The sequence below is a fragment of the Corapipo altera genome, unplaced genomic scaffold, assembly GCF_003945725.1.
Source record: "Corapipo altera isolate COAL_440 unplaced genomic scaffold, ASM394572v1 60172, whole genome shotgun sequence".
Lineage (NCBI taxonomy): Eukaryota > Metazoa > Chordata > Aves > Passeriformes > Pipridae > Corapipo > Corapipo altera.
In genome coordinates this window covers 2,334-13,436 of record NW_020885492.1, presented here as the reverse complement: position 1 = coordinate 13,436, position 11,103 = coordinate 2,334, and the positions used below count along the sequence as shown (strand labels likewise).

The 11,103-nt window shown below is 62.1% G+C and overlaps 2 protein-coding genes across 3 annotated transcripts in view; both read right to left on the bottom strand.

The window, feature by feature from the left end:
- Positions 1–1,898: 1,898 nt before the first annotated feature.
- Positions 1,899–3,039, bottom strand: LOC113940552. Of its 2 annotated transcripts, XM_027631708.1 has the most exons (3): positions 3,002–3,017; positions 2,694–2,936; positions 1,899–2,655 (listed from the first exon to the last, which is right to left on the bottom strand). In XM_027631708.1, exons 2-3 carry the CDS (start codon positions 2,932–2,934, stop codon positions 1,958–1,960), a joined length of 939 nt encoding a protein of 312 aa, XP_027487509.1. In that variant the 5' UTR covers positions 2,935–2,936; positions 3,002–3,017; the 3' UTR covers positions 1,899–1,957. The 2 variants fall into 2 exon arrangements, with proteins under 2 accessions (XP_027487509.1, XP_027487508.1); XM_027631707.1 differs by having other exon boundaries at positions 2,694–3,039.
- An 87-nt stretch (positions 3,040–3,126) lies between these two features.
- Positions 3,127–11,103, bottom strand: part of LOC113940553 (otoferlin-like) — a 10,292-nt gene continuing 2,315 nt past the window's right edge. Inside the window, exons 3-8 of the mRNA XM_027631709.1 lie at positions 10,591–10,679; positions 8,251–8,349; positions 6,012–6,253; positions 4,643–4,821; positions 4,413–4,513; positions 3,127–3,366 (exon numbers count right to left, since the gene is read on the bottom strand). Of these exons, the coding sequence (XP_027487510.1) occupies positions 3,186–3,366; positions 4,413–4,513; positions 4,643–4,821; positions 6,012–6,253; positions 8,251–8,349; positions 10,591–10,679 (891 nt within the window). The 3' untranslated portion in view covers positions 3,127–3,185. The remainder of the gene's footprint in view (positions 3,367–4,412; positions 4,514–4,642; positions 4,822–6,011; positions 6,254–8,250; positions 8,350–10,590; positions 10,680–11,103) is intronic.

Genomic DNA, 11,103 nt, shown 5'->3' with positions numbered 1-11,103 from the left:
GCGAGCTCCCAGGGAGCCAGGAGGGAAAGCAAAGAGCTGCTGGTGGGGGGTGGGACTGGAAAGCTGAGCAGGGACTGCCCGGGGGATCTGTCTGATGCACAGGCTGGGAAAGAGGGGGCTGGGCAAGGCAGGGGATGGGGCTGGGCTGCCAGGCTGGGAGGAGGCCGGGATGGGGCTGGGAGAGGGGCAGATCTGAGTGGACCAACTGAAATTTCTTTGCCTTCTCCCCTTTACTTTCTTTTCCTTCCCTGTTTCTTCTGCCTCCCTCTGCTCTGGAGCCAGGCTGGGAGAGCTGGGGGTGCTCCCCTGGAGAAGAGAAGGATCCAGGGAGATCTTGGAGCCCCTTCCAGAGCCTAAAGGGGCTCCAGGAGAGCTGGAGAGGGACTGGGGACAAGGACTGGAGGGACAGGACACAGGGAATGGCTTCCCACTGCCAGAGGGCAGGGAGAGATGGCAGACTGGGAGGAAATCTTCCTCAGATTGATGGGGGTTTAGGGTGTCCAAGGGTTTATGGGGGACAAAGAGTGATGGGGGTTTGTGGGGATTTGGGTGAGTCTGGTGGGTGTTAGAGAGTGATGGGGGTTTATGAGGAGTGTGGAGGTGTTGGGGGTCTGGGAAGGTCACAGAGTGATGTGGGTTTATGGGGGGTCTGGGTGGGTTTATGGGGGTATGGGGGTGTTGGGGGATCAATGACCCAAGGGGATTTAGAGGTGTTTAGGGAGGTGTGTGTGGGGAGTCAAAGAGTGATGGAAGTTTTTATGGGGGTCTGGGAGGGTTTATGGGGGTGCAGGGGGTGTTGGGGGGTCAAAGAGTGATGGGGCTCCCCCCAAGGCCGTGGGGACCCCACGGAGACCCCCACAACGGTTTGGAAACCCCCTCAATGCCATGGGGACCCCACACAGCCCTGCCTGTCCCCAAGTCCTTAATAACCCTCCAGAGACCCCAAATTCTGCCGGGTGTCCCCCCAGATCCCCCTCAGGCTTTGGACACCCCCAAAATCACTCGCAGCCCCCGAGGCCCCCCCGGGTGTTCCCCAGATCCCCCCCAAGGCCTGGGGACCCCTGAAAATCACTCTCACCTCCCAAAACCTCCCGGAACTCTCGGGGACTCCCGGGGACCCGCCTAAATCATGCCCTCCCTCAATGGCCACGCCCCCTGTTTTGACCACACCCCTTCTCCGGACGGCGCCCCTTGTTTGCCCCGCCCCTGGCTCGTCATTCCCTCAGGCCACGCCTCTGACCTTCGAACCCCGCCCCCTTTTTTTATTGTGGAAGGGTTCCTTGGGAAGAGTGGGAAAGGAGGGAAGGAGGAGAAGGCTCCTCGGGAAGAGCGGGGAAAGGAGGAAAAGGCTCCTCAGGAAGAGCGGGAGAGCCGGGAAGGAGGGAAAGTCTCCTCGAGAAGAGCGGGAAAGGAGGGAAAGGCTCCTCGGGAAGAGCGGGAAAGGAAGGAAAAGGCTCCTCGGGAAGAGCAGGAATGCAGGAAAAGGCTCCTTGGGAAGAGCGGGAAAGGAGGGAAGGGGGAAAAGTCTCCTCGGGAAGAGTGGGAGCGCTAGGAAGGAGGGAAAGGCTCCTCGGGAAGAGCGGGAAAGGAAGGAAGGAGGAAAAGGCTCCTTGGGAAGAGCGGGAGAGCCGGGAAGGAGGAAGAGGTTCCTCGGGAAGAGCAGGAAAGGAGGGAAGGAGGGAAAGGCTCCTTGGGAAGAGTGGGAAAGGAGGGAGGGGCTCCTCGGGAAGAGCGGGAGCGCCGGGAAGGAGGAAAAGGCTCCTTGGGAAGAGCAGGAGCGGAGGAAAAGTCTCCTCGGGAAGAGCGGGAAAGGAGGGAAGGGCTCCTCTGGAAGAGCGGGAGCGCCGGGCGGTCTGACCCCCCCTGACCCCAGAGCTCCACAACCCGGACGTGAAAGGTGGTTTTTATTTGGATGGATTTCAACAGCAACAACCTCCAAACGCCTCCGGGACGTTCCTCAGTGAGGGGTCTCGCACACTGGGAGCTGGGAAAGGCGGCTCTTCCCCGCCTGGATACGACGGGAAAGAGCCCTACCCGAAGACACGCAGCAGGAAAGGCTCCGGCCGCGGGGATCACCAATCCAAAGGGAATACGCGGAGGATCCCGAGGCACGCGGGGATAGCTCCCACCACGCCAGAGACCCTGTGAGCCCCCCCCCGGGGCCGTCCAGCCGCCGACCCCTCTGGGTGGGGGATCTCAGGAGGGTGTTTGAGCTGTGGGAGCCCTCCACGGGGAGGGAAGGGCAGGGCCTGGCCCTCGCCCACCCCCAGGGCTCCCTGGGGGGCTGCTGGGGCACCGTGTCCCGTGTCCTCACGGCGAGGACCTCCAGAGCTACCATGGGGCAGGAGGGACAGGCACTGGGGGAGGGCTGGGCCCTCGCCCTGGGGGGCACTGGAGTGTCCCCACTGCTCCATCCCAGCTCCCTGCTCCATCCTGGGTTCCGAATATCCCTCCGACGAGCCCTTTGGGAGCGATCCCGGAGCTCCACCAGCACAGCCCCAGCTGCCCTCTTCTTGCCCTGGGCCTGGGGGCTGAGATGCCCAGGAGGGCAGAGGCCTCTGAGCCACCCCCTGAGCTGACTGGGCAGCTCTGCCAGCCCCGGAGAGGGATGCACGACCTTGGGATTGATCCCAGCCCTGGTGAGGGATGCACAGCCTCAGGATCCATTCCAGCCCCGGCGAGGGATGCACGACCTCGGGATCGATCCCATCCCATCTCCAGTGAGGGATGCACAGCCTCAGGATCGATCCCATCCCATCTCCAGTGAGGGATGCACAGCCTCGGGATCGATCCCATCCCTGGTGAGGGATGCACAGCCTCGGGATCGATCCCATCCCTGGTGAGGGATGCACAGCCTCGGGATCGATCCCAGCCCTGGTGAGGGATGCACAGCCTCGGGATCGATCCCATCTCCAGCCTCGGGATCGATCCCATCCCTGGTGAGGGATGCACAGCCTCGGAATCGGTCCCATCCCCAGCCTCGGGATCAATGCCACCCCACAGCCCCACTCCCATGGGACCAGAGCCTGAAGGGGACCAGAGGAGGAATCCAGGAGGAATCCAGGAGGAATCCAGGAGCAGCAGCAGTAGGGAGGAGACACCCCCGAGCTGCCGAGGGCTGTGGGGAGGAGAAGGACGGACGTGGAGCCGGGGAAAGGCTGGGATGTGGGAGAGGCTCCCGTCCTTCAGGCCCCCAGCAGCTTCTTGACCATGTAGCCCGGCATGCTGTAGAGGAACAGGGCCACCATGACGAGGAGCAGCAGGGCCAGCACGATCTTGATGATGAGCCACTTGTAGCGCGTGCAGATGAGGTATTTGATGGACTTGAGCGGGTTCAGGAACCAGATGAAGGACGTGTCCGGGCGGCTGCAGGGAAAGGAAGTTGTTATTCCAACACCAGAGTTATTCCTGCACTTCTCTGGATGCCCAGAGAGGCTGTGGTTGCTCCTGGATCCTTGGAAGTGTCCCAGGGCCAGTTGGACGGGGCTTGGAGCGACCTGGGCTGGTGGGAGGTGTCCCTGCCCCTTCCCACCCAAAGCACCCCCTGTGATTCCAGGATTCCATGTGCCAGAGGAAGGACTGCACAGTGGTGAGGAGGCAACAGGAAGATTCCAGTCGGTGCTGGGGGGGAGGAGAGGGGGTGGGGAGGCCAAGGAAAGGAGCTGGAGCTGAGAGGAGAGGCAGAGGAGGGAGGGATTAAGGAAAAGCAGCAGGGCAGTGAAGAGCAGGCAATGGGGGAAGCACTGAAGGTGGCTCTGCCCAGGACTCTCATTCCCAAATCCCTCACTCCCCATACCTGTCTCCCTCCTGAGGGACCACCCCACCACAGCTCCCAGAGTCCCAGATCCCAGACTGGTTTGGGTGGGAAGGGATCTTAAATCCCATCCAGTCCCACCCCTGCCATGGGCAGGGACACCTCCCACTAGCCCAGGTGGCTCCAACCCGGCCTGGGACACTCCCAGGGATCCAGAGGCAGCCACAGCTTCTCTGGGAATTCCAGCCCAGCCCCTCCCCACCCTCCCAGCCAGGAATCCCTTCCCAATCTCCCCCCCAAATCTCCCCTTTCCCACTGGGATCCATTCCCTGGGTCCTGTCCCTCTAGTCCTTGTCCCCAGTCCCTCTCCAGCTCTCCTGGAGCCCCTTTAGGCTCTGGAAGGGGCTCCAAGCTCTCCCTGGATCCTTCCCTTCTCCAACTGAGCACCCCCAGCTCTCCCAGCCTGGCTCCAGAGCAGAGGGAGGCAGAAGGAGCCGGGAAGGAAAAGAAAGTAAAGGGGAGAAGTGAAAGAATTCAAATTCCAGAGGGGCCTCCTCTGGACTCATTCCCGCAGCCCTAGAGCTGGATGCAGCACTCCGGGTGGGAGCAGAATCCCAGAATCCCGGACAGCTGCTGCAGGGAGGAGTCTCCCACTTACTTGGGTTTCTCCAGGGGATCGGGCTCGTTCCGAGCCAGCCCGGCGGGGGATTTCTCGGCCTCCTCGGCCGTCAGCAGGTGCAGCTCAGCCTCCACTTTGCCCTGCAGGGAGCACACAGCCGTGCTGGGGCCTGGCACACGCTGCCACCTCAGCCCCCAGGGCATGGACACAGAAGGATTTCCCAGGGGGGGATGGAAGGTGTCTCCAAGGAGTGACCTCCCTGCCCTCACCGTGATCTCCAGCTCGTCGTTCTCGTCCCTGGCCACGAAGGGCCACCAGCCCTTCACCCGCTTCTGCTTGAAGATGGAGATCATGGGCAGCTCGGCCTCCTTGGTCACCATCTCCAGGCTGCACTGCTTGGACGTCTTGGCCCCCCGGGGGAAGCGGTTCAGGTCCAGCTCGATGGCCCCTGGCAGGAGAAAGAGGAGAGGGCACAGGGGTTGGTACCCCCAAAATGCTGCACAGGGGCTGGACTGGCAGCTCCTGCCCGGGGAAGAAGCTCTGAACCAGCTCTGAGAAGTAAAGAGCTGCTGGTGCTACGCTGGAGAGGACAGCTCCCAGAATCCCGGGATCATCTGGGCTGGAAAAGCCCTCCCAGCCCGTGGATCCACCCTGGGCCCCATCCCCACCTTGTCCCCAGCCCAGAGCACTGAGTGCCACAGCCAGGCCTTCCTGGGACACCTCCAGGGCTGGGCACTCCAAACCTCCCTGGGCAGCCCCTGCCAGTGCCTGACCACCCCTTCCAGCAGGAAATTCCTCCTCCTGTCCCACCTGAGCCTCCCCTGGCACAGCTGGGATCGTGTCGCACCCTCAGGGCCTTTTCCAGCTTTCCAGCCCCTCTGTCCCAGCCTGGAGTGTTCCAGGGGGTTGTGGTGACCCAAGGGCAGGACCTGGCACTTGGCCTGGTTGGCCCTCACACCAGTGACCTCAGCCCATGGATCCAGCCTGGCCAGATCCATCAGCAGGGCCTTCCTGCCCTGCCCTGCCCTGCCCTTCCACTGCTCTTCCCATGGATCCAGCTTGGCCAGATCCCCACTGCTCTTCCCATGGATCCAGCCTGTCCACATCCCTCAGTAGGGGCCTTCCCGCCCTGCCCTCCCTTCCCGCTGCACTTCCCATGGATCCAGCCTGGCCACATCCCTGGACGGTGCCTTCCTGCCCTCCCACTGTTCTTCCCATGGATCCAGCCTGACCACATCCCTCAATAGGGGCCTTCCTGCCCTCCCCCTGCTCTTCCTATGGATGCAGCCTGGCCAGATCCCCACTGCTCTTCCCATGGATCCAGCCTGGCCACATCCCTCAGCAGGGCCTTCCTGCCCTGCCCCTGCTCTTCCCAGGGATCCAGCATATCCAGATCCCTCAGCAGGGTCTTCCTGCCCTGCCCCTGCTCTTCCCATGGATCCAGCCTGTCCACATCCCCGGGCAGCCCCTTCCTGCCCTTCCCATGGATCCAGCCTGGCCACATCCCTCAATAGGGGCCTTCCCACCCTGCCCTCCCTTCCCACTGCTCTTCCCATGGATCCAGCCTGTCCACATCCCCGGGCAGGCCCTTCCTGCCCTTCCCAGCTGCCTCCCGAGCGCTCCGCGGGCTCCGCTCACCCAGGAAGTCGTCGGCCGAGAAGTGGTCGGCGTCCCAGACCTGCAGGGTGAGCCGGGCCGGGATCTTGTACTCGGTCTCGTCCCAGGAGAACATGGACTCCTTCTTGGAGATGACGATCTTCTCCTCGGCCATCAGGTAGTCGAAGGGGAAGATGTACCTCCAGTTGAAGTTGCCCTCCCCAGTGAGCGAGTGGTAGTGGACGTCCGTGTCCTGCTTGTCCTCCTGCTGCCCCTTCAACCACCTGAGGGACCAGGGGGGACACGGGTGACACAGGTGACACAGGGGACACAGGACCCCCCTGTCTGTGCAGCCAGAGGGGTCTCCAGGACTGGGAGGAGCCGAGAGAGGGGAGCCAAGAGGATTGGGGCTGCCCCGGGAAAGGGGCACAACAGGCACAGGGGATGGGGGAAAAAAAAGGGAAGTTTGGGAGAAAGGGATGAAAATGGGTCGTCTGGGAGCTGGATGGGAGCTGGGAGCGTTGCAGGAGCAGAGCAGGATGGGAAGGGATGACGGGAGGGCTGGAGAGGGACTGGGGGATGGGGGGACAGGACACAGGGAATGCATCCCACTGCCAGAGGGCAGGGAGAGATGGCAGACTGGGAAGGAATCCTTCCCTGTGAAGGTGGTGAGGCCCTGGCACAGGTTGCCCAGAGAAGCTGTGGCTGCCCCTGGATCCCTGGCAGTGTCCAAAGCCAGGCTGGAGCAACCTGGGGTAGTGGGAGGTGTCCCTGCCCATGGAGCAGGATGGGATTTCAGGTCCTTTCCCACCCAAACCAGTCTGGAATTCTGTGGTTCCATGGAGCTGGGATGGCTCCAGACTGGGCTTCTCAGAGTCTTGGAAGATAAATCCTGTGGGATGCGGCTCCAAGGGATTAAAGGAAGACACTGAGCTCCAGGGAGAGCTTGGAGCCCCTTCCAGAGCCTAAAGGGGCTCCAGGAGAGCTGGAGAGGGACTGGGGACAAGGGATGCAGGGACAGGACACAGGGAATGGATCCCAGTGGGAAAGGGGAGATTTGGGTGGGAGATTGGGAAGGGATTCCTGGCTGGGAGGGTGGGGAGGGGCTGGGCTGGAATTCCCAGAGAAGCTGTGGCTGCCCCTGGATCCCTTGGGAGTGTCCCAGGCTGGGCTGGATTCCCTGGGATAGCGGGAGGTGTTCCTGCCTGTGGCAGAGGGGTGTGAATCGAGTAATCATTGGAGTTCCTTCATTCACAAACCACTCCATGATTCCATAATTCTACAATTCCACGCTGGGGGCAGGGTTTGGGAGGGGCTTTTCCCCTCCTGCTGAGTGAGGGAGTGAAACAGGGTCAGGAAGGAACCAGAGTTTGGCTGCAGGCGCCGGAACCGGAGCGTGCGGGGCTCGGATGCCAAGAGGGGGCACTGGGACGAGGTCAGAGGGGGCAGAGAGGACCAGGCAGGGGGGCTGTGACCATTTTCCCCCCCGACACAGATGTCAGGCATCTTCTCTCCTGCCAGGAGAGCACCATCCCCCAAAAGCTCTTCCCATGGATCCAGACTGGCCAGATCCATGGGCAGGGCCTTCCTTCCCTGCCACTGCTCTTCCCATGGATCCAGCCTCTCCAGATCCCCACTGCTTTTCCCATGGATCCAGCCTGTCCACATCCCTCAATAGGGGCCTTCCTGTCCTCCCACTGCTCTTCCCATGGATCCAGCCTGGCCACATCCTTGGGCAGGGCCTTCCTGCCCTCCCACTGCTCTTCCCATGGATCCAGACTGGCCAGATCCATGGGCAGGGCCTTCCTGCCCTCCCACTGCTCTTCCCATGGATCCAGCCTCTCCAGATCCCCACTGCTTTTCCCATGGATCCAGCCTGTCCAGATCCCCACTGCTCTTCCCATGGATCCAGCCTGTCCACATCCCTGGGCAGGGTCTTCCTGCCCTCCCACTGCTCTTCTCATGGATCCAGCCTGGCCACATCCCTCAGTAGGAGCCTTCCTGCCCTCCCACTGCTCTTCCCATTGATCCAGCCTGGTCACATCCCCGCTGCTCTTTCCATGGATCCAGCCTGTCCACATCCCTCAATAGGGGCCTTCCTGCCCTCCCAGATCCCAACTCGCTCTGGATCCCAGCGCGGGCACAGCCGGGAGAGAGGTGGAGAGGCAAGGAATCAGAAGAGCCTGGCAGCACTGGGACCCTGCAGTGCCACCCCAGCAGCACCCTGGACCCCCCCCCAGGGCGGGGAGGTGGCGCTGGGATGTCCCCCTTGGGCACCCACCCCCTGACGAAGATGTCGCTGGACTTCTCTCCCGTGAAGTAGTCGTCGTCCTCCAGGATGACCTCGTCCGTGTTCCACACGATCACCCGCAGCTCGTACCTGGCAGCGGGAAGGGGGAAATCCAGGTGAGGGGCGGGAAGGGGGCAGGATCTCTCCAGATTTCCCCCCCAGCCCGTGTTTTCCCAGTCTGAACCAATTCCATGTCCACTGACGTGTTTTCCTCCTCTTCTTCACCCCCGACCCGCCTCCCTCTTTCTGTTGGGCACACGTTGGGTGTGTTTGGCACAATCCCCATCTCCCACTGCCTGGGGGTGCAGTTCCATGTTGAACAGCTTCCTGAGCCCTGGGAAGGCCAGGCTGGGCCTTGCTCCAAGGAGACAGAACTCTCCCTCTCCTTGGGGACAGTCTGTCCTTCAGCCAATGCTTCCTGACTCCTCTCCATCCCTCCATCTCTTCAGATCCCCCCCAGCCCGTGTTTTCCCAGTCTGAACCAATTCCATGTCCACTGACATGTTCTCCTCCTCTTCTTCACCCCCAACCCGCCTCCCTCTTTCTTTTAGGCACATGTTGGGTGTGTTGGGACACAACCCCCTGCCAGAAACCAGGGACGGGCACCAGGAACTCACAGGGATCAACTGAGGGATCCATGAGGGCAGGAACAGGAGGGGAACTCAACCATGGAGGTGATTGGAGGGACGGGACTGTTCTTAATGGAGCCAGGCTGGGAGAGCTGGGATTGTTCAGGTGGAGAAGAGAAGGATCCAGGGAGGCCTTAGAGCCCTTTCCAGAGCCTAAAGGGGCTCCAGGAGAGCTGGAGAGGGACTGGGGACAAGGGATGCAGGGACAGGACACAGGGAATGGCTTCCCACTGCCAGAGGGCAGGGAGAGATGGGAGATTAGGAAGGGATTCCTGGCTGGGAGGGTGGGGAGGGGCTGGGCTGGAATTCCCAGAGAAGCTGTGGCTGCCCCTGGATCCCTGGGAGTGTCCAAGGCATGGTTGGAGCCACCTGGGATAGTGGGAGGTGTCCCTGCCCATGGAATGGGTGGAATTACACAATCTTTAAGGTCCCTTCGACCCCAAAGCATTCCATGATTCCATGATCTCCCCGGGAGCTGGGATGGACCTCGGCAGGGGGAGCAGAGCAGCAGGGGCTGCACCCAAAGGTGGGAGCTCGTTCCCTGTTCTGCCTCTCTGGCACCTCTAGCTGGGAGCCAGGGATGTTCTCTCTGCCTGGGATGCACAGGAGACTCCCACCAGCATTCCCAACAGTGCCAGCCCTGTATTCCAGGGCGGTGGGAAGAGGGGCACGAGGACAGAGCCCAGCAGGGTAAGGCAGGTCCTGGAGGGATTTTGAGGGAAGGAAGGTCTTTCTTCCCTCTGAAGGAGCTGGGAGAGGGCAGGGTGGGCAGGGAAGGGCTCTTGGTGCACTGCCTGTGCCTGCTCTGTCCTGCTTGGAATGGCCAGCTCTGTCCTGGTGGGAATGGCCAGCTCTGTCCTGGTTGGAATGTGCCTGCTCTGTCCTGGTGGCCTCCCGTGCCCTGGTTCTGTCCATCATCTCCTGGGAAAGACCCATCCAAAGTGCCTGGAATGCCGTGCCCTGGGATAACCCCGCCCACACCCGGGAGAGGGTCAGTGCTGGGCCCTCTGCTCTGCTGGGAATGGTTGGATTTCCTAGCCTGGAAAGATGGGGAGCTGCAGGGCGTGGAAGAGGTGGGACCCCACCCTCTGGAGCAGCTCTGGAAGGGGAAGGCACCTCTCTGTGCCTCCAGCCTTGGGATCTCTGGGAATGCCAGCGGGGCTGAGGAACTCCAGCAGAGGCCTGGGCTGGAGCAGCACCAGGAGAGGGGAGAGGCCGGGCTCCATCCCATGCTCCTGGGCTCCATCCTAAGCTCCCAGGCTCCATCTCATTCTCCCAGGCTCCATCCTACACTCCCAGGATCCATCCCAAGCTCCTGGGCTCCATCCCAAGCTCCCGGGCTCCATCCCATGCTCCCAGGCTCCATCCCATGCTCCCAGACTCCATCCCAAGCTCCCAGGCTCCATCTCATTCTCCCAGGCTCCATCGTACACTCCCAGGCTCCATCCCAAGCTCCCAGGCTCCATCCCAAGCTCCCAGGCTCAATCCCAAGATCCCAGGCTCAATCCCAAGCTCCCAGGCTCCATCCCGAGCTCCCAAACTCCATCCCAAGCTCCCAGGCTCCATCCCATGCTCCCAGGATCCATCCCAAGCTCCCAAACTCCATCCCAAGCTCCTGGTGTCCATCCCAAGCTCCCAGGCTCCATCCCAAACTCCCAGGCTCCATCCCACACTCCCAGTGTCCCCGGGGTCAGCTCCTTACTTCTTGGGTTTCCTGGGAGAGATGTCGATGGCAGGGCCGGGCGCCGGCATGTCCATGGGGAACATGTCCACCCACATCTCCAGGCGGCCCTGCGGGGGTGCAGGGGTGCAGTCAGCTCCCCTCGGCCCCCCCTGAGACCCCTCCCCACCCGTGGCCACCTTCCCCCAGCTCCTTTTCCCCTCCAACGTCCCCCTGGTCGTGCCAGACATGGGGCCTGCAGTGCTGGAACTCTAAATATGAGGCAGGGCCTGTAGTTCTGAACCACCAGATATGGGGCAGGGCCTGCAGTGCTGGAACTCTAAATGTGGGGCAGGGCCTGTAGTGCTGAACCCCCAGATGTGGGGCAGGGCCTGCGGTGCTGAACCCCCAGATATGGGGCAGGGCCTGCAGTGCTGAACCCTCTAAATATGGGGCAGGGTCTGCAGTGCTGAACCCCCAGATGTGGGGCTGAACCCCCTAAATGTGGGGCAGGGCCTGCAGTGCTGAACCCTCTAAATATGGGGCAGGGCCTGC

Excerpts from the sequence above, each read along its gene's own strand:
- LOC113940552 (XM_027631707.1), bottom strand. The coding sequence starts at position 3,015 with ATGGGAGTGGGGCTGTGGGGTGGCATTGATCCCGAGGCTGGGGATGGG. Across the intron at positions 2,656-2,693 it reads GGGATGGGATCGATCCCGAG|GCTGTGCATCCCTCACCAGG; the intron begins GTCGTGCATCCC and ends ATGGATCCTGAG.